At 42.1% G+C, this 19,857-nt stretch overlaps 3 protein-coding genes across 6 annotated transcripts; 2 read left to right on the top strand and 1 right to left on the bottom strand.

Annotated features, from left to right (window-relative positions):
* The first annotated feature begins 8,378 nt into the window (after positions 1 to 8,378).
* On the top strand, positions 8,379 to 9,748 carry LOC112199119. Its single transcript, XM_024340176.2, has 3 exons — positions 8,379 to 8,601; positions 8,749 to 8,881; positions 9,026 to 9,748. The coding sequence occupies exons 1-3, from the start codon at positions 8,414 to 8,416 to the stop codon at positions 9,746 to 9,748; spliced, it is 1,044 nt and encodes a 347-aa protein (XP_024195944.2). The 5' UTR covers positions 8,379 to 8,413.
* Positions 9,749 to 9,767: 19 nt separating this feature from the next.
* Positions 9,768 to 10,888, top strand: LOC112199118. Its single transcript, XM_024340175.1, has 4 exons — positions 9,768 to 10,140; positions 10,263 to 10,381; positions 10,487 to 10,616; positions 10,665 to 10,888. The coding sequence occupies exons 1-4, from the start codon at positions 9,768 to 9,770 to the stop codon at positions 10,886 to 10,888; spliced, it is 846 nt and encodes a 281-aa protein (XP_024195943.1).
* Positions 10,889 to 12,592: 1,704 nt separating this feature from the next.
* On the bottom strand, positions 12,593 to 15,272 carry LOC112197871 (UDP-glycosyltransferase 73C4). 4 transcript variants are annotated; one of them, XR_005810125.1, is made up of 3 exons: positions 13,617 to 15,272; positions 13,346 to 13,424; positions 12,593 to 12,783 (listed from the first exon to the last, which is right to left on the bottom strand). XR_005810125.1 is itself a non-coding variant. In XM_040518599.1 (2 exons), the coding sequence occupies exon 1, from the start codon at positions 15,086 to 15,088 to the stop codon at positions 13,631 to 13,633; it is 1,458 nt and encodes a 485-aa protein (XP_040374533.1). In that variant the 5' UTR covers positions 15,089 to 15,272; the 3' UTR covers positions 12,804 to 13,424; positions 13,617 to 13,630. The 4 variants fall into 4 exon arrangements, 2 of the variants coding, with proteins under 2 accessions (XP_040374533.1, XP_024194562.1); XR_005810124.1 differs by having other exon boundaries at positions 13,346 to 13,503; positions 13,617 to 15,270; XM_040518599.1 differs by lacking the exon at positions 12,593 to 12,783 and having other exon boundaries at positions 12,804 to 13,424.
* Between the last annotated feature and the right edge of the window lie 4,585 nt (positions 15,273 to 19,857).

Raw genomic sequence — 19,857 nt, 5'->3', positions numbered from 1 at the left:
TGACATGGCCCGGCACGCCAAAATATTCTCAAATTCATATACAAATAGGGGAGAAATAATAAATATAAATAATTCCATGGAAAATCTCATTTTCGATATAAATCCATAAAGCTCAACATCGGTTAATAATATATAATATTGATCCCCGGAATTTACCTCGGAAAACATATTTGTGGAAAATCACATAAATCATAAATTCGAATAATACTCATATATCGAAAATAAACCATCGAAAGCTCAATATCCAAGAAATAGTAACACAAATCCATTTCGCAAATCATAATCAAGATAAAGTATATTCAATCTCCGAAAATCGTTCTTGAAAGAAAATCCACGAGATAAATCGAAAATCAAATTCTGAAATTAAATTATATGTTCCAAATAAAATATGATAATTAAATGAAGCACTAATTCAAGAAATAAATGCATGCATCATCATTTAAAACAAAAGTCCACTCACAGATTTCGGTTATAACGATCGTCCAATTATTTCTTCTTCAACTTGCATTATCCGTCATTCTGAGCAGTCAATATAATAAATAATTATTTCTCAAGAACCGAGACTTAATTTATGATAGTTAAAAATCGAAATTCTAAATGTCTCCATTGAGCTCAACTCCTTCAATCCACATCGGATTTTATCCAAACTTCGCCAATAACATCTATACATCGATTTACAAATTCTAAGGCAAATTCGAGAGGAATACGAAGGTCGGATTCTCGTAAATCGATAACCGAAATTCTAAATTTTCAGAAATTCATAATCGATTCAAAACTTTCCAATCTTCACCAAATTCACATATTCAAACTCTACAATAATTATAGGAAAATAGGCTAAAAACAGGGACCAAAACAATGAAATTTTCCAATTATGATTTCTTCCTCCACACTGCAAATCGCTGTAATAGGTTTGGAGAACATGAAGAGTGGCACACGGCGCTTCTAATGGACCTGGTTTGGCCGTCTGTGGTGGCCAGAAATGAGAGCAACCGGCGTTGACTCCGAATTAGCTACAGTCGGGTTTTTGAGATTATGGAGCTGTTTTCAAGCCAAACCGCCACAAATCACCGCCATAGGCTTCAAGGGGAGGAGGAGGCGAAGCCAACGACGCCGTTGTCACGCCGTCAAATGGTCTAGAGGCGGAAATATGCCGGAGAGGGAGAGAGTTGCAAAACAGAGAGAGAGAGCACGGAGAAATAGAGAGAGTTACCGAGTGGGTTCTGGTAACCTATCACAGTAACTTTTCATTTATATAGAAACTTACCATGAACAATAAGTTTGCAATTTCATCCATAACTTTTGCATATGAACTCCGATTTTTACTTACCACATATGTACGGACTCGGTTTAACGTCCTCTACAACTTTCCAGAAGAAAAGTTTCTCAAATTTTGACCCAAACAAAAAGTCAACTTTTAGGGCCACTAAAAGTATCAAAATAAAGTAAAAAGTGAAAGTAATCGCCGTTTACCGTCCAAATGACTAGTAAACCGATAAATTTGAGATATGGGACATAACAATCTCCCCTCCTTATTAAATTTTTTTCCTTGAAATTTCATATTGCCGAAGTAGAAGTAGGACACACACATCAATCTGAAATGCAGTATTCTTGAAGAAGATAGTTCATCGACTATACGAAAATAATGATGATAGTGCACGAAAAAGATGTGCAAGTCTGCTCAAATCATGTAGAAATTAGCTTTAGATCTAGTCCAAGAGTTGGCCAAAGCTCTCACTTAACGTCATCACTTCCACCTTTTTACTTACCACCATCGGTGACCGGAGTCACAAGAAAACATGGAAATTAGTTGTAACAATCAAGGATCCGACTTATCTTATCCACCCTCTATAGTTGAACGATCCGAGAATAGGGACAAATTGGATACCAAAGAGTGATCTGTACACTACGCCATCATAAGGTGTCTAAATGGAGGAATTTCCAATCCGGTTTTCTCTGTGAATTGCAAAGTATTGTTCCAAAATGATGCTTGCAAGACCAACCACGTCACGTGACACATCTCCCGAAATTCAGTTCAAAGTCAAAACCACTATTACTATTAATCCCATTTCAATAACAATCCAGATTCTGAAACAATTCTAGCAGCCAAAGACAGCCCAAAGCTACGGTCGCTCAACTCAGACACTCATGCACGAAATCGAATTCCGGTCTCGCACCTTAAACCCTGCCCCAACAATCTTGTTGGCATCCAGGAAGAGATAACCACAACATTCCCTCAAATCACATTTTGTAGCACAACTTGAACTTGTAGAGTAGTCTTACTCTACCATCAACAGGGAAAGGTGCAAGACATGTAAACAATTCGATAAGCAATGAAATCCATATGAAGTCGGCGTACAAGAGGTATAGCACATGAAAGAAAACCAACTAGACATGTACGTTACACACTTAATGAGTACATCAGCATCGAAAAGTAAATGATGGAGAACCGCTGCAGTTGGGCAATCACTCGAGGGGTACTAAGTAACATTAAGCATATAAGGTAACATGATAGAAACAAGTCCACAGAATCTGACAACCTAATGCTCTGATACCAAGTTGACAGGACCTGCCCCGGATTTCACCCTGAAATCTGAAGTGGCCCTGCGGGGCCTACCTTAGAAGAAATTCTACCAAAAATTTAGCGGAACTTCCCCTAAAAGTGGACTACCCAAAACTTGTAGAATGACATTTACACTTCTAATGTTAAAAGAAATCAAACTAGCCTCGCTAGTCAAGTAACGGTAGAGTATGGAGAAGAAGAAATCACCATACAACAAAGGAGCCTCTCAGGCTCTGGTCAGAGCCTCCTAGGCTCTATCCTCGACTTCGACCCACAAACACAAAGTAAGTGAGGAGGAGCCTCGACTGCAACTCACGTGAGGAGGAGAACTAGAAATAAAGCAACCCAAGTATGGTGAAGGAAACATTCGAAAACTAGTAAATCCATAAATCCATAGGGCTTCCCCAATTCCTCACAACAAAATAAATATATTCTAATGACGTGGCCCCACACGCCAAAATATTCTTAAATTCATATATAAATAGGCAAGAAATAATAAATATAAATAATTCCCTCGAAAATCTCATTTTCGATATAAATCCATAAAGCTCAACATCGGTTAATAATATATAATATTGATCCCCCGAATTTATCTCGGAAAACATATTCGTCAAAAATCACATAAATCATAAATTCGAATAATACTCATATATCGAAAATAAGCCATCGAAAACTCAATATTGAAGAAATAGTAACACAAATCCATTTTGCAAATCATAATCAAGATAAAGTATATTCAATCTCTGAAAATCATCCTTGAAAGCAAATCCACGAGATAAATCGAAAATCAAATTTTGAAATTAAATTATATGCTCGAACTATAACGTGATAATTAAATAAAGCATTAATTCAAGAAATAAACGCATGCATCATCATTTAAAACAAAAGTCCACTAACAGATTTCGGTTACGACAACCATCCAATTATTTCTTCTTCAACTTGCATTATCCGTCGTCCTGAACAATCAATATAATAAATAATTGTTTCTCAAGAACAGAGACCTAATTTATGATAATTTGAAATCGAAATTCCAAACGTCTCCTTTGAGCTCAACTCCTTCAATCCACATCGGATTTCATCCAAACTTCACCAATAACTTCTATACGTCGATTTACAAATTCTAAGGCAAATTCGAGAGAAATTCGACGGTCGGATTCTCGTAAATCGATAACCAAAATTCTAAATTTTTGAAAATTCATAATCGATTCAAAACTTCCCCAATCTTCACCAAATTCACATATTCAAACTCTACAATAATTATAGGATTTAATAGGCTAAAAACAGGGACCAAAACCCTACCCTCCGCGCTTCCACGCGCCACCTACAGTGGCAGCGCGTGCCACCACCACCAACGGCTACCAAATTTCATGTACAATATCTTCTCAACATTGCCAAAAACTTTCTCAACTGTGGAAAAGTCAGAAAATACCTCTAAGTGGTCGAACAATTAAGCAACCTGAAGTACAGTGATATTTTCCAATTATGATTTCTTCCTCCAAGCTGCAAATCACTGCTAGAGGTTTGGAGAGCATGAAGAGTGGCTCAAGGCGCTTCTAATGGACATGGTTTGTCGTTTGTGTTGGCCGAAAATGAGAAAAACTGGCGTTGACTCCGAAATAGCTACTGTCCGATTTTTGAGATTATAGGGCAGTTTTCCGGCCAAACCGCCACAAATCATCGCCGTAGGCTTCAAGGGGAGGAGGAGGCAAAGCCAACGACGCAGTTGGCACGCCGTCAGGTGGCCTGGAGGTGGAGATATGCCAGAGAGAGAGAGAGAGAGTTACCAAGTGGGTTTCGGAAATGGAAACCTGCCACAATAACTTTCTATTTATATAGAAACCTATCATGAACAGTAATTTTGTATTTTCATCCATAACTTTTGCTTACAAACTCTGATTTTTACGTACCACATATGCATGGAGTCGGTTTAACGTCCTCTACGACTTTCCGGAAGAAAATATTCTCAAATTTTGACCCCAACAAAAAGTCAACTTTTAGGGCCACTAAAAGTATCAAAACAAAGTAAAAAGTGAAAATAATTGCCGTTTACCGTTCAAATGACTAGTAAACCGGGAAATTTGAAATACGGGACGTGACATCAAGTTTTTCGTTCTCTCATTTGTCTAAACGTCTCACACTTTTCCTATGAACCAAACCATGTGAGAGTAAATTTTTCATATGCATCCAAGATAAACCAGAGCAGAACGAGCAGCAAATCAAGTAATAATCAAGGGAAACTATTGTTGATACACTTACCATAAAGTTTGCAGTCATCTTGGAGTTGATGAATCTTAACCAGTCATCCGTAGAATGTGTATTATCAGGTTTGCATATGACAACAGCCTTGCTTAATTCATTACTTCTTTTAATGTCAAGCTTCTATGATCTTGCCAAGGCTTAGACATTCTTTGAAAAATTACATTTTTGTGACATTCATCCATAATGTAATAAGTCAAAACGGGAAAATTAAATCAACAAAACACTACTTTTGTACAGAGTACAAACAACAATCATACTAATCTGTTACAAACTTGTAATTAAAAGGGAACTTACAGTGATGTGTTGCCAGATTTGAGTTTTAATTTTAATTCATCTGAGAGTGCTTTCCCAGTCCAGGAGGGAATTGTTAATGGTACTTGTTAGGTCCATAATTACCTATTAATTATTTCCTTAATCTTGCACTTTTGCTTAACCTTTGTGTTTATTTATATATATTTATTATGTTTTCCTTATCATGCTAGAAAATGATAGAGAAGCTTGGAAATGCACTAAAAAGTCAATCTTAGCACATTTTCCTGCTCCGGCTAAGAGAAACTGAGCTAGGCAAGGAAGGAGGAGATTTACCTAACCAACTGAACTCCAAATGATCTGAAAATTTCCAGATGTATTCTAAATATCCTAAGGATCATTTCTTATGAAGAGGTCAAGAGCTAGGACGGAGTGGAAGGACTTCAAAAGATAGGTGTAAATTTCTGCACTAGAAGACAAAAATGACAAAACCGGATCTGTACAGATTCTGGCAGAATTTCCTGGAAAATCATGCGAATTAAGCTCTAAAATTTTACCATGATGATCTACACATATGGATGAACATTTGGTATGAAGAAACCGAAGGCCAATTCTGAAGTCTCGGTGGATATTCAATTGAAGGAAGAAAGGAGAAGAAAGTGCGTAAACGGACAAAAAAATGGGTCAATGGAGGTCAATGCCGAATTTCCAACCATTTCCAGCCAAGGACATGTGTGGAGGGCATGGAACAGCTTTTGACTAGGGTTAGAGAGTTTAGGTGGGAAGACTTTAGGTGTAGATTATTTTGAAATCCAAAATTTGAAGGATGACAAGTGGTCCTCCTCTTACATCGTACACTTTTGTCTCCCAATGCCCCTTCCACCAAAATATCTATGGGCTTCCTAATTCATTTTCATGTGGAGTTAAAGATTAGGTCCACATTTTGTTCTTACACATTTGTTCTTTACATCTAGCCCTTCATTTCCTTTGATCTCCACCCTCCATTCATCACTTTTGGCCTATAAAAACACCCTCCCCTCACTTTGGACGTTTTTCATCTATTCCTTCATCCATTTCATCTTCTTCCTCTCTTCATTTCCTCTCCACTCTTCTTAGTTCTTCATTTTTTAGGTAGTTTAGGTAGTTTTGTTTAGCCTTTGTGCAGAGAGAGAGGTATAGCATCTTTGGTTGATAATCAAAACCGGAGATTATATACATTTTGATCAATCACACTTGTGGATATATTCATAAAGCCTTGTTCTTCATCTTCTCTTTGTACGTGTTTGTAGATTTGTATAGTGTTTTGGGTTTGAGAAAACCGAAGATACTATACTTTGAAGCATCACATCTTCTCGGTTTGCATCTAGAAAGCTTGTGGGGGGATTGATTCATCTTGGTTTGGTATTGACACACCAAACCCGTGGGTATTATGACTTTTTCTCACCATCTTCTCTTTGTTTTTATGTTGTATTCCTCTTTTAAGGATTTTATGTATATTTCCATGAGTTGTGAGTAGAATAAATTTGAGGCTAGGGTTTAGTCCTAGCCGAATTTGTGTACAAACTATGTAGTTAAATTTAATATGGATCATGCCATGAATTTCTACTTTGCTAGTTTAATTATTCATCATTTATGCATCTTAGATTTGTCACCTAAGGTTGGTAAGTGTTGCTAATTTCATGGAAGTATGCTAGGCTTGAGAAACTTAGTAAACTAAAGCATGTTGCAAATGTAGAAATGGTAGTCTTATGATAATCAAATAAGGTTGCTTGGGTCCTTACAATTGAGCTTATCATGTGGATGTGGCTTAGGTGTCCGATAATCAAGGGATCTTAGCTTGCATCTACATAGGTCTACTCAGGGTTCTAAAAATCGGCCTAGGCGCTGCTAAACCATCCCGATTCTTCCCTAGTCGAGCAAGCTGGGCGGTGGGAGCAAAGTCGGCCTACCTAGGCGGGGCTAGGCGGCTCTGGGCGGGAGCTGGGCGGTCGGCGCCTAGGCGCTTTATCTTTTTTTTTTTTTTCCTTAAACTTGAAATTGTTAAAAACTCAGAAACGCGACAGAAATGAGAAATCAGGGTTTCATTTTCACAGTTTCACGCAACAAAAACTCGCCGCTTCTTCGTTCACTCGATCCCTCCTCGATCTGTCGATTCTCAGTCTCTCACCACTTCAGCTCGTCGCTCCCTCCTTGATCGTCCACTTCGTCTCCGGCAGTTCGGCCAGTTCTTTAGCTCTCCAGCTCGCCGGTAAACTAGACCTCCAGCTCTCTTTCTGGGTTTTTGTCTTTCAAATCTTCAATCGAATTTCTGGGTTTTTCATCTCATTTTCTGGGAATATGGGTTCACATTTTTCATGTTTTCAGGGCTTTCTGAGTTTCTGGGTTCGATTTTCGGTTCAATTTCTGGGTTTAAGTCTTCAAGCTGGGTGATTCTTCAACGGTTCAACCTCGAAGCTTGGTGATTCACTGATTCTTCATGCTCGATTTCTAGGTTCAAAGTTCAAACTTCAAAGTTCAAACTTGGTGATTCTTGAAGGCTTGAAGGCTTGAAGCTCGATTTCTGGGTTTTGGATTTAGTGATTGATTCTGCAAGCTCGGTGATTCTTCAATACACTGTGAGTCTTGTTATTTTGTTAAGTTGCTGGAATGCTGGGCATTGAGTTATTGTATCAAACTATGAATGTTAATATGTTATAAACTTATAATTGAATTGTTCAGTTGTTCTATATTTTGGTAATTCTTCGAGCTGTTTGAATGTTTTGTACTTGTGTATCTCACTTGAGAGTTTTGGATTTTGGTGTTTCTGATTCATGAATCATGATTGTTGTACTGTGTTGGACAGTTGGACTTTGCTTACTGAGTGTCTGAGACTCTGAGTTACTGAGAATCTGAGAATCTGAGATTGGACAGTTGGACTTTATTTAGAGATACTGAGAATCTGAGATAATGATATATTGATATTTGGCCTATGTTTTGGAATTGAATTAATTCAAATCAGTGAATTGTTGAGCTATCAAATATGTTGGTATTAGGAGAAACAGGATCTGTGAAGCATCATATGTTGATTTGAATTTTAGAGCCCTGTTTTAGACTATTACAGTGCTTTGTTTTCAGGAATGCCAATTACACAGTTACACTATTAGAGTGCTTTGTTTTCAGCCCTGTTTTAGATTCTTCTGCATCATATGTTGTTTTGTTAATTTAATTGATTAATTGAATTGCAGCTTGTTTTGGCCTCTGTGAATGACTGATTGGTTATTCAACCTAATACTTGAATAGGTTGAATACTCTTTTTACTTATTTAGGGCAATGGCGGGTACTACATCTTCCTTGGCATCTAATGCAATGTCGGAGATGGGTTCATCATTGAAGCGTGGTTCAGGTGATATTGGATGGGAATATGCGGAGTTGGCGGATGCTTCAAACTTGGATAGGTTGAAGTGTAAGTTGTGTGGGAAATTAGTCAGTGGTGGGATATATCGAATGAAGCAGCATATTGCCCACATCAAGGGAAATGTGGCTCCTTGTAAAAAGTCTTCGGATGAGGATAAAGCCAAATGCAAGAATGCTATTGAAGAGGCAAAGTCTAAGAAGAAAGAAAAGAGTAGACATGAAGTAGAAGTGAGGCAAGAAATCATTATTGAAGGAGATGAAGACAATGAAGCGAGTCAAGGGACAAGAAGAATGCCGCGTACTCTTGGGCCTATGGACCGTTTTGCAACCCCCATCGATCCAGATTCTTCATTGGATGGAAGTAGGAAGATGAGGCAACAAAATATCAATGATGCACTTTTCAAGCAAAGAACACATAGTGTGCATCAATACTTGGCTAGATGGGTGTATGAAGCCGGGATTCCTTTTCATGCCGTTGATAGTGATAGCTTCAAGAGGTTTGTTGAAGCGGTTGGTCAATTTGGCCCGGGTTACCGACCTCCAAGCCAATATCAATTAAGGGAGCCACTATTGAAGGAAGAGGTAGAGAGAACTAAAAGTTTATTGAAGAAGCAAGAAGAAGAGTGGGCTTTGAATGGTTGCTCTATTATGACCGATGCTTGGAGCGACTGGAAAAGAAGAAGTATCATGAATTTGTGTGTCAATTATGCGGAAGGCACAACTTTTCTTTCTTCTAAGGAAGCATCGGATGAGGCACACACCGGGACGTATATTTTTGAATATGTGGACAAATGCATTGAAGATGTTGGGCCACAAAATGTGGTTCAAGTGGTGACGGACAATGCTTCAAATAATATGGCGGCGGGAGATTTGATGAAGTTGAAGAGGCCAAACATATTTTGGACTTCATGTGCAACTCACACCTTGAATCTTATGCTTCAAGGAATTGGCAATCAACCTAGATTCAAAGGAGTGATTGAGAGGGCAAAGAGCTTCACCATCTATATTTATGCACATCACAAGACTTTGGCATTGATGAGGAAGTTTACAAAGAAAAGAGATATAGTGAGGCCGGGAGTCACTAGATTTGCAACAGCTTTCCTCACTTTGCAAAGCTTGATGAAGAAGAAGAATGAGTTGAGAGCTATGATTACTAGTGATGAATGGAATGAAAGCAAGCATGCAAAGAGTGTAAAGAGGAAGGCAGCGGTGAATATTGCTTTGAGTGCTTCTTTTTGGAATGGGGTAAGTCTTTGCCCCTTTAGTCAAGGTGCTTCGCCTTGTTGATGGGGATAGAAAGCCATCAATGGGCTTTGTGTATGGAGAACTACTTAGAGCCAAGGAGGAGATTAAAATGGCATTCAAAGATCAAGAAACTCACTATCGTCCAATCCTTGACATTGTTGATGGAAAAGCCCGTGGTCGACTTGATAGTCCATTGCATTTAGCGGGTTACCTCTTGAACCCTTACTACACATATGCCAATCCAAGTCTTGAGAATGATAATGTGGTCATGGATGGGTTCTTCACTTGTGTTGAGACATTCTTTCCTGATGACATTCAAACTCAAAGTTTGGTGACAGATGTAGAATTGCACAAGTATTTGAAGAAAGATGATGGATTTGGAAGAGGTTTGGCTAAGGCGGGATGCGCACAAAATGATGACAATTATAATCCGGGTAAGAAATACCAACTTATTTTTTATTTTTTTTATATAGCCAATTGTTATTGTTTTGTTTGTTTTGTTTTTGGAGTTTGGCTAATTCATTATTGTTGTTGTTTTGTTTATGTTTTTTTTTAGTTTTGTGGTGGAATATTTATGGAAACCTTGTACCAAGATTGCAAAGTATGGCTAAGAGGATACTTTCATTGACCACAAGCTCATCCGGATGTGAGAGAAATTGGAGCGCTTTTGAGGGGGTAAGTATTTATTTAGTTATACATTTTTGTAAGTTTATAAGCAAGTAGGAATGTAGTTTACTTATTTAGAAACTCATAATATACTCATTTTTTTTCTTTATGTAGATCCATACAAAGAAAAGGAATAGACTAGATATAACGAGGTTGAACAATTTAGTTTATGTCCAATTCAATGCCAAGATCATCAACAAGAAGAGAAGAATGAAAGAGAAGAATGTGGATGTATTACTAGCATGTGAAGCTACTATGGCCCAATGATGGATTGTGGATGGTGGTGATGAAGATGTAGATTCCGATCTTACTAGTGAAGTAGTTGGAGAGGGATTGGGATTGGGAGTGGATAGTAGCTTAGAGCATAGGAGAAGTAGTAGAATTCAAGAAATTAGAGAACTTCATGAGAAGGATTTTGTATCGGATGAAGAGGAAGAAGATGAGATGACTTTTGAGTTTGAGTCCGATGAGGAGGGAGTACTAGACGGATATGGAGAAGAAGAATTTGAGGATTAGGCTTGGAAGATTTGGAATGTTGCAGATTTATATAATTATAACATATAGCAGATTTGGAATTTGAGAATTTGAGGATACCTTTTTACCTTTTATATTTTTATTTATGTAATTATATGTTGCTTGGTTGGAATGTTGCTTGATAAATATTGAATTAGATATATTTAGACTTTGAATTGCAGATTTGGATTTAGTTACTGAATTGCAGATTTGCAGGTTGTTTTTGCAATTGTTTTAGGCTCTGTTTTGCAGTTTCTTTTATATAATTATATCATTTATATGTTATAATTATATCATTTATATGTTATAAAAATAAAATAAAAATTAAAAAAAAAAAACCGCCTAGTCCCCGCCTAGGCCTCTAGGCGCTAGTCCCCGGCCTTCCGCCCTACTAGCGCCTAGCGTTTTTTAGAACCTTGGGTCTATTTGTGTCCGATAATTAAGGAATGGGTAGAAACTAAAAGGATTGTAGGAGAGTTATGTCCGATAATCAAGGGGTAGCTTCAATACATTCTCTAGTATAATTGTTTCTTGGTTACTCGATAATCAAGAGAACCAAGGGGGATTCCATCTTGGCATGAGCATGTTAGATTTGGTTACTTAGAATTTGCACAAAGGAGGTTAGGTGTGATGCCTTACAACCCTTTTTATCTCATTTGATCAAATCTCTCACACTTTGATAGTTTATTTTGCTTTATTTTCACTTTAATTTTAATATAGTTAAAATTAATTAAAAAGCCGATTCACTACCATCCATTGTTAATATCACTTTTGGTAGTTACGCTTCCAAAGGGCCAAAACTATTGAACTTGTAAAAAGGTAGACTTTGCATGTGTTTTCTAGGTTTATTTTCACGGTGATCTAGGTAGGGTAGAGTTACTCAATCCCTTGAGTACCATACCCTTTACTTTTTCTCTTTACTAAAACTTGACCTCCTATACTTGGAAGTAGGGAACATCACACAAATTGGGACATAGTTTTCATACTCATGATGCACCCGACAGTACTAGTTCACTTGTTGTGACCCCAAGGAATGTAGCAAATCCAGCCGCATGTTTCCCGTAAGGCTGACTTCTTTCATTGAATTCAACTTCAATAGATACTATCACTTTTCCTTTGTCCAATGCCTTCGCCTTACCTCTAGGTTTTCTGTTTGAAATTTCTGAATTTGTCGTATCTTGAGATCCTATACTAGCAGGTGCTTCAAGAGTATTTGAACTTCCCTCTGACATTAGATATACGGATTCAATGCAATCGAAACTACAAGATCCTAATCTTCAAAGGTAACTAAAATATAGTCAAACAAATCTAAGGCTCCTTGATCACTTTCTGTTGGTAGAAGAAAGTTAAAATAAAGCAAAATAAGGAATTTTTCCAACAGTGGACATAATCAGCTCTCTGCTGTAAGTCATTACATCAACTGATGCTATCATTCCTTGATCAACTATTCTAATCATAGATAACTCATATATATACCTGGTCGGTGGTCCTGGTATCTAGCATTTTGATCTAACATAGATAGCTTATATCCTTGCTCTTTGGTGGCTTTTAATTTAGGAAGAATGCCAACCCTGCTACCCTTTTTTTATGAACAAGAAAGACAGAATAATGATTAGTTATCAGAAAGTTTTCAGATGACTTGTGTTGTTTCTTATGAATAGAAATAAAAAGAAACTGGAGTTGGAAAACAGCAGTAATGATCATAATCTAATTTATCATGTTCAATTCCTCAGTTGCATAGGGTTTTCCATCTGGAATTTGGAATCAAACCCCCAACATTAAGATACATTCAAGGAATACGCAGTTCAAAACTTCAGAGAACAAACTGAGTAATTCTTGAGGCTGCAGATGAGTTTTGTCAATGACACCAACTCGGCAATCTTCGAATCTTCGCTCACCTACCTCAGACAGCAGTCATGATCATGCCTCATGTGATGAAAAAATTAAATATGACATTTAACAAACTGGATAGGATCCTTGCATGTTGCAGAAATTTAGAAATTTGAATATCTGACAATCTAGAAAGACCAGAAATGAATGCAAGGAATATTATTAGCCGGTATAATATACTCTTCTAGTGCATATGACTAAGCTAACAATAAAAACTAGAATATGGAAAACAAAACGTCTATAATACCTACTACAGAAAAATAGAAACTGTGGCGCAAAATAGATTTACACAATGATCTCTGGTTGTAAATGCCTATAATTTTCAGATTGAACACATGTGAAAGAAAATTATGCTTGAATAGATAAAGGAAAGAAAGATGGGGGTTAATCACAGATTCACAAAACATAGCTGTTTACAGTTGGCTTCAAATATATTGTAAACAACTATACATTCTTTTCTGAATTTCAGTCTGCTGACCATAGTTAGAAAACTACATACAAGTACACTATTGGGAAGCCAATGAAGCGTATATCTTGTGAAAGTACATGTATCTTGAGAACTAAGATTACCTTCTCATAGCAGTGTATAAGTGCCAATGACTGAGTAGATAATACATATTACAGGATGAACCCGAAAAATTCCGTAATGCTGTTCCGGCATGAAAACAGGATGAGTCAGCTGGCAAGAGGATGGTATTTGTACGTGGTTAAAGCCAGAGAGTACGTGCCTGGAAATATTCCCAGAGCAGACATGTAAATAGTAGAGATTTATTTCTAACCAAAATCCTAATAATAGTACATATTGTAAGAAATGGATCAGAAGTCATTGGTGATGTCTCACCTCAAATGGTACTGCTAGGGGTGTTTATATGATATTACATCTTCAATTAACAGTCTAATATTAAAGTAAGAAGAGCCTCCCTCCTCTGTAGCTTTCTTGGCCATCATTGCAAGCCTCTTTGCTCTTTGTCTTCTTTCTTCTCCTTGTTCATTGACCATGACTTTCTCTATGGCGTCCTTAAGCTCACCACTCCTCACGGTCACCACAGACCGCTCTTGTTTCCCCAACGGAACTGCCACACTAGCCCCAACTTTCTCACCAATCTTCAAGACTTGCACTATCAACTTCTCATTGTAGAACTGCTCAGCAAACATAGGCCATGTGATCATTGGAATCCCAGCACAAATCCCTTCCAAAGTTGAATTCCAACCACAATGTGTTAGAAATCCACCAACTGCAGGATGTGACAGTATTAGTATTTGTGGAGCCCAACCATAGATTAACAATCCCCTGGCTCTAATCCTGTCTTCAAATCCATCTCCCAACAACCAACTTTCCCATTCTTCAGTTTTATTTCTGCTGACCACCCAAATGAAAGGCTGATTTGATGCTTCCAAGCCTAAACCAAGCTCTACCAACTGAAGGGTTGCTACGCGGCTAAGGCTTCCGAGACACACATAAACCACCGAGCTCTCAGGCCATGAATTAAGCCATTTTAAGCACTGGTTTTCATCAACTGAGGCCTTGATTCCTCTCTGAGCTTTGTCCAATTCAGTGTCGTTGGATAGCGACACTGGACCAATACTCCAAACTCTACTAACCTTTCTGTACTCTTTGACATATTCTGGTTCCAAATCCTCAAAGCTATTCACAACAACCCCGCATGCTCCCTCTTCAGATTCCTTCATCTTTTTGTAAAACTCTCTGAAATCATCTGAAGCCGGATTCATGTGCCCCGGTAACTGGACTAAAGTAATCTCAATCTCATCAGGCAACCCAGGCACTAGAAATGGCTCTGATCCTGAAACACTCTCTAGGACCTTGGATGTTTCTATATTATAGTTAGACAATAGAGTGAAGCAACTAGTTCCATCAAACAAATACCTTGGTATCCCAAACTTTCGAGCAATCTCAGCTGTCCAAGGCAGGTGTCTATCTGAAATTATGCAGCTCGGATGGGGTTCTACAGTTTCAAGCAACTCTTCTATTGGGTGTTGCAGCCTGCTACCTGCCTCAAAGAAATTCCAAAACAAGTTTCTTGCAGGGACTGCGTCCATGTTTTCACATCCCTCTGGGAGGCCACACTCAGCAAGTGGCAACCTAAACTGAACTAGATGAAGGGAGAGACCGGAATCAATGGCGCGATCAATCATCGGTTTGATTCGAATGGCATTGAGGGGTGTGGTGATAATTGTGACCACCAGACCATGCTGTGCCAACACCTTAGCCATGTCTCCCATTGGTAGAAGGTGGCCCGGAGACATTAGTGGTATCAAAACAAAGTGAAGCTGATCATGAGACTCTGAAGCCATTGCAATTGCAGTTGACAGAGAGAAAGAGTATACTAAACCAGAGGCGTCCAAATCTTGGATGAAGAAATGATATAACTACGTAGAGTTCCTTTTTGACCACAGAAGGGTTCGAATCCAGTGACGTGAGTGCAAACATAAGCATGTGCCTTTTCGATGCATTAGTACATATAGACATTCTAAAAGATGTTTAAGGAAAAAGAGATTCGAGAGAATTGTAGAGAGAATTGTATGTCATATTATTGAGAATAGGAGCTGTTGATGCCTAAAAGTCCAGCGGTAGCTGGACCCTAGCTAACGTTGATCCGGTGGGCGGATCGATACTTGTGTTGTTCTCGAAGCTACCGTCACCTGTCAAATGAAATACAATGGGCGTCAGAGGGAGACCGCGCCGGGCGGTCTTCTGCTCTCCGATGCCTAAGTTAGTCAATGTATTTGTGTTGACAAAGTAACAGTAGGTAAGTATTGAATGCGTAATTAATGAGGAGAGAGGAGAGAACCTTTTATAGGTGAGGAAGAGGTTGATCTTCTCTTTGTTTTCGATGTGGGACTGATATACTTCAGTTCCCAGTTTCAGAAGCTTCTGATGCCAATTTGGCGTGGCGCGTGGCGGCGCGTCGACGGTGATCTGGAGATGGTCCGATGCTGAGGCAGTAGCCTGCCTGGCGGTGTGCCTGCGTGTCATTCCTTTAGTTGGAATTAGTACCTTCGGCGGTACAATGAGCGTGGCCCATTATAGCTAATTATGTTTACAAATGTACATGTATGTACAAGTCCCCCAAGTCCCCAGTCAAGGAGGGCAATCTTGGTTGGGGACTTGTTCGGCAGTTTGAAGCGTTTTCTTCCGCTAGACTTGCAAGAGCATAATTAGCGTCAGTGCGTTGTCAACCGTTGGTTTTACTGAGCAAACGCTTTATACCCTTTCGGGTGGGCCCCTGCTGGGCCCGCCAGGGAGTCCCCCACTCCCCGGCGAAGATAGACCTCCGGATGGTCAGTAAATTGTTTGTTGAGGGGGAGCTGCACGGAGCAGAGGGTGTTGGGTAGCGAGCCCAATGTGACACCCAAATGACGGGGGTCAACGTGCCTGATCAGGGCCGTCGTAGACTGTTGACTCGTCCCCGTGTCCCGTAGGGACGGTCTGACGGTAACGCCGCGTGGCGGTCGTTGTCAGTGAGGCGTGGCCTCGGGATTCGCAGTTCGGCAGATATCCCCCCGCTAAATGTAGCAGGAAGTAGCGTCCTGTAGACGCGGCTGGTGGTATTTTGTTGAACGATATTGCGTTGAGTAAAGTACGCAGTTTGCAAGATGAAAGGGGGTTCCGCCAGAAATGTACAGCGGAAGACACCCTGCTTGCAAGATGGCCGTGGAGAAGTTCCACTGCCGGGGTTCCGCTCAGCGGAGACTTCATCACTTGGAAGAGGACAAGGGAGGAGTTCCGCTGGCGGGGTTTCGCTCAGCGGAGACTTCATCACCTGGAAGAGGACAAGGGAGGAGTTCTGCCGGCGGGGTTTCGCTCAGCGGAGACTTCATCGCTTGGAGGAGGACAAGGGAGAAGTTCCGCTGGCGGGGTTTCGCTCAGCGGAGACTTCATCGCTTGGAGGATGACAAGGGAGAAGTTCCGCTGGCGGGGTTTCGCTCAGCGGAGACTTCATCACTTGGAAGAGGACAAGGGAGAAGTTCCGCTGGCGGGGTTTCGCTCAGCGGAGACTTCATCGCTTGGAGGATGACAAGGGAGAAGTTCCGCTGGCGGGGTTTTCGCTCAGCGGAGACTTCATCGCTTGGAAGAGGACAAGGGAGAAGTTCCGCTGGCGGGGTTTTCGCTCAGCGGAGACTTCATCGCTTGGAGGATGACAAGGGAGAAGTTCCGCTGGCGGGGTTTTCGCTCAGCGGAGACTTCATCACTTGGAAGAGGACAAGGGAGAAGTTCCGCTGGCGGGGTTTCGCTCAGCGGAGACTTCATCGCTTGGAGGATGATAAGGGAGAAGTTCCGCTGGCGGGGTTTTCGCTCAGCGGAGACTCGGACGGTTGGTGAAGTTATCGCGGTGGTTACTTCCACCAGACGCTTCGTCTGGTGGTAGTAGACACGTGTCCAACTCGCAGGGGGTTAGCGTGCGGAGGCCTGTCCCCTAAGCCTGGCCGTCTGCCAGCCATAAATGATAGTAATTACGGGTTTCGCAATCGAAGCGACGCCTCGGTTAATCCGGGTATTAAGTGGAGGGATGTGACACGTGTACGGCTGTCGTGTGATGTCGTTTTACAGCGGACGGCGGAGGACACGCTGATGTTGACATAAAAGGGGGGAAAGCTAGCGAGATTTGACACTTTGGTAAAAGCTTCAGGCATTTTCTGGGTTTTTTTTTTTTTTTGTTCTTGATGTGCTCGGCTATAACTGATGTGAGAATAGGCTAGATCTGTGTTTGTGCTAACTGATGTGGGTTTTAGGGTTTTGGGATGGCTAACGTCATAGAGATTTCGAGCAGTGAGGATTCCGGGTCTGATGTGTCGTTCAGCGCGGCGGATAGGATTTTTATTGACTCGTTGCGTCCGTCTGCCCATGCAGGAACCTCACTGCCAGAACCACTAGAAGTTGAGCCGCTACAGACCATCCCCTGGGAGGTAGCAATGGGTCGTGGTTCGCGTCCAGAGAGCTCTAGGGCGGGTGAGGCCGCTGCTGCCAACGCTAGACGCGACGAGTGTTTGGCGAGTAATAGCGCTGCTAGCGGCTCCGGTGGAAAAGAAGAAGTAGCGGGTGGGAATGCCGAGTCGGCGTGGTTTCTATCTGATGGCACCACCGTCGACGAGGCAGAAGGGCGGATCGACGCCGCTGCTGTTAACCGAATGAAGCAGACGTTCCGGTTGCCGGGCTCGGTAAAGCTGCGCCCGCCGACAGCGGATGAGAAGGCCTCGATTCTCCCAGCCGGATTTGCTGCCGTTCATGAGGCGATACTCCGCCAAGGAGTGACATTCCCGCTGGTGCCCAATCTCCAAATCCTGGTGTGCGAATTTGGCCTTGCCCTTGGTCAGATTTGCCCCAACATGTGGAGGTTGATGTTGGCCATGAACTCACTCTGGCGGTTGTCCGGGTGCGAGGGGCCTACTGTGGCGGAAGTGCTTCACTTCTACGAGCTGGTGTACGTGAAGCGCCGGGGTTGCAAAGGGCAAGTGAACTTGAGCCGCCGGCAGGGAGCCCCCAAGCTGATCGAAAATCTAAGGGACTCAATGTCCTACTGGCGGGGGACCTTCTGCGTCGCCACAGAGGGTTGGGAGTATCACGCCAGGTCGAAAGAGGAAGGGCCGACATTTAGGATTAAGTCGGAGTTCCAACCCATTCGAGGTTGGTAACCGGTTTCCGCTGAACGTAGTTGGCGGGTTTATGTATTTGCATTTGTAGTCTCACTAACGATTACCGTTTTTGTGTAGCGGGACTGCGGTACACACTAACCCGCGAAGAAGAGTGCCGCGTAGCGAGGATCAGAGGTTGCTGGCGGAACCGCAACTTGCTAGACTTCCGACTTCTGACCGGTTGGGAGTTGCTGGTCGACCAGCGGCTAACGCGTTCCATTGGTGAGAAACCTCCGCCAGACCGTTTTATTTTTTTTTTATTTTTTTATTTTTTTATTTTTTTTTGGAAGTGTGATCTGGACTGATGAAATTTTTTTTTTTTTTTTTTAGAGACTCCGCCAGGTAACAAATCAAGTCGCGACGCTTTCGAAAAGGCCATGGACCGCGCGGAGATAGACGACTTTCTGGAGGCCATGTATGCCGAGGGGCTGGCGGCTCAGCAGACGCTGGTGAACCCCGAGACACTGGCACTGAGTCAGTCCGAGGTTCCCGTGGTGCTGCCTATGCCGCACCACTCCCACCTTGGTGAGGATGGTCTGCCGGTAGTGCAGACGGGGACCCAAGCAGCTGGCGGGGATAGGGGAGGCGTTGCGGCTGGGCAACAGAAGGAGCGGATGCCTGCTCAGAGGCGTGGCCCTCAAAAGGGGAAAGTGGTGCAACTGGCGGAGCCGCCAGCGAGGGTGACGAGGACCGCCGCCGGGAACCAAAGGGCGCTGGAGAGAAAACGCCGGCAGGTTGACTCTCCTGACGAGGAAGAGGAAGAGGAGGTTGAGGTAATCGGGGCCCGCCGGCAGAAGAAGGCTCGCCAAGCTCCTTCGAAAACTGTTGCGGTGGAGGGAGAGACGGCCGCCGGCGGTGATCTGGACTCGTTTGCCGAGTACGCCGCGTTCATGACAGATGGTGAGTGGGAGTTCCTCTTCCATCTATGCGAACGGCTAGGGTTCGGCGGCCTAGCGGGTATCTCGCGCCCCACGGCAATTGACCAATCGCCCTTCAGCTCGGCGTTTGGTCAAATATCGGCGGGACTGCACGACATGTTCGTGGCGGCGTCGAAGCGGCCCCTGATTGAGGGGGAGCTCAGGGATGAAATCCAAGGTCTCTAGAGGGAGTTGGCGGAGGCGAAGGAGAAGCTGGCGGAGGCGGAGCGGGGGTTTGCCAAGGCGGAATGTGACTATGCCGACGTCCGCGGTAAGCTCAACGTAGCCATTGAGCGGGACTTGGAGAGGAATGAATATGTCTCCAAGTTGGAGCAAGACATCGTCCTGCTGCAGGAGCGGATAGCCGCCAAGGATAAAAAACTCATTATTGTGCAGCGGGAGTCCGCCGAGAGAATGGCCGAAGTGAAGCGGCTGGGGGGTGAGGTTACCCGGCTGAAGGCTGAAGGGAGTACTGCTGCGGTCGCCGCCGTTGAGGCGTTCAAGCAGTCGGCG

The sequence above is a fragment of the Rosa chinensis genome, chromosome 4, assembly GCF_002994745.2.
Source record: "Rosa chinensis cultivar Old Blush chromosome 4, RchiOBHm-V2, whole genome shotgun sequence".
Taxonomy (NCBI): domain Eukaryota; kingdom Viridiplantae; phylum Streptophyta; class Magnoliopsida; order Rosales; family Rosaceae; genus Rosa; species Rosa chinensis.
Note: the sequence above shows the minus strand (reverse complement) of the source record. Positions and strands in the feature narration are given on the sequence as shown.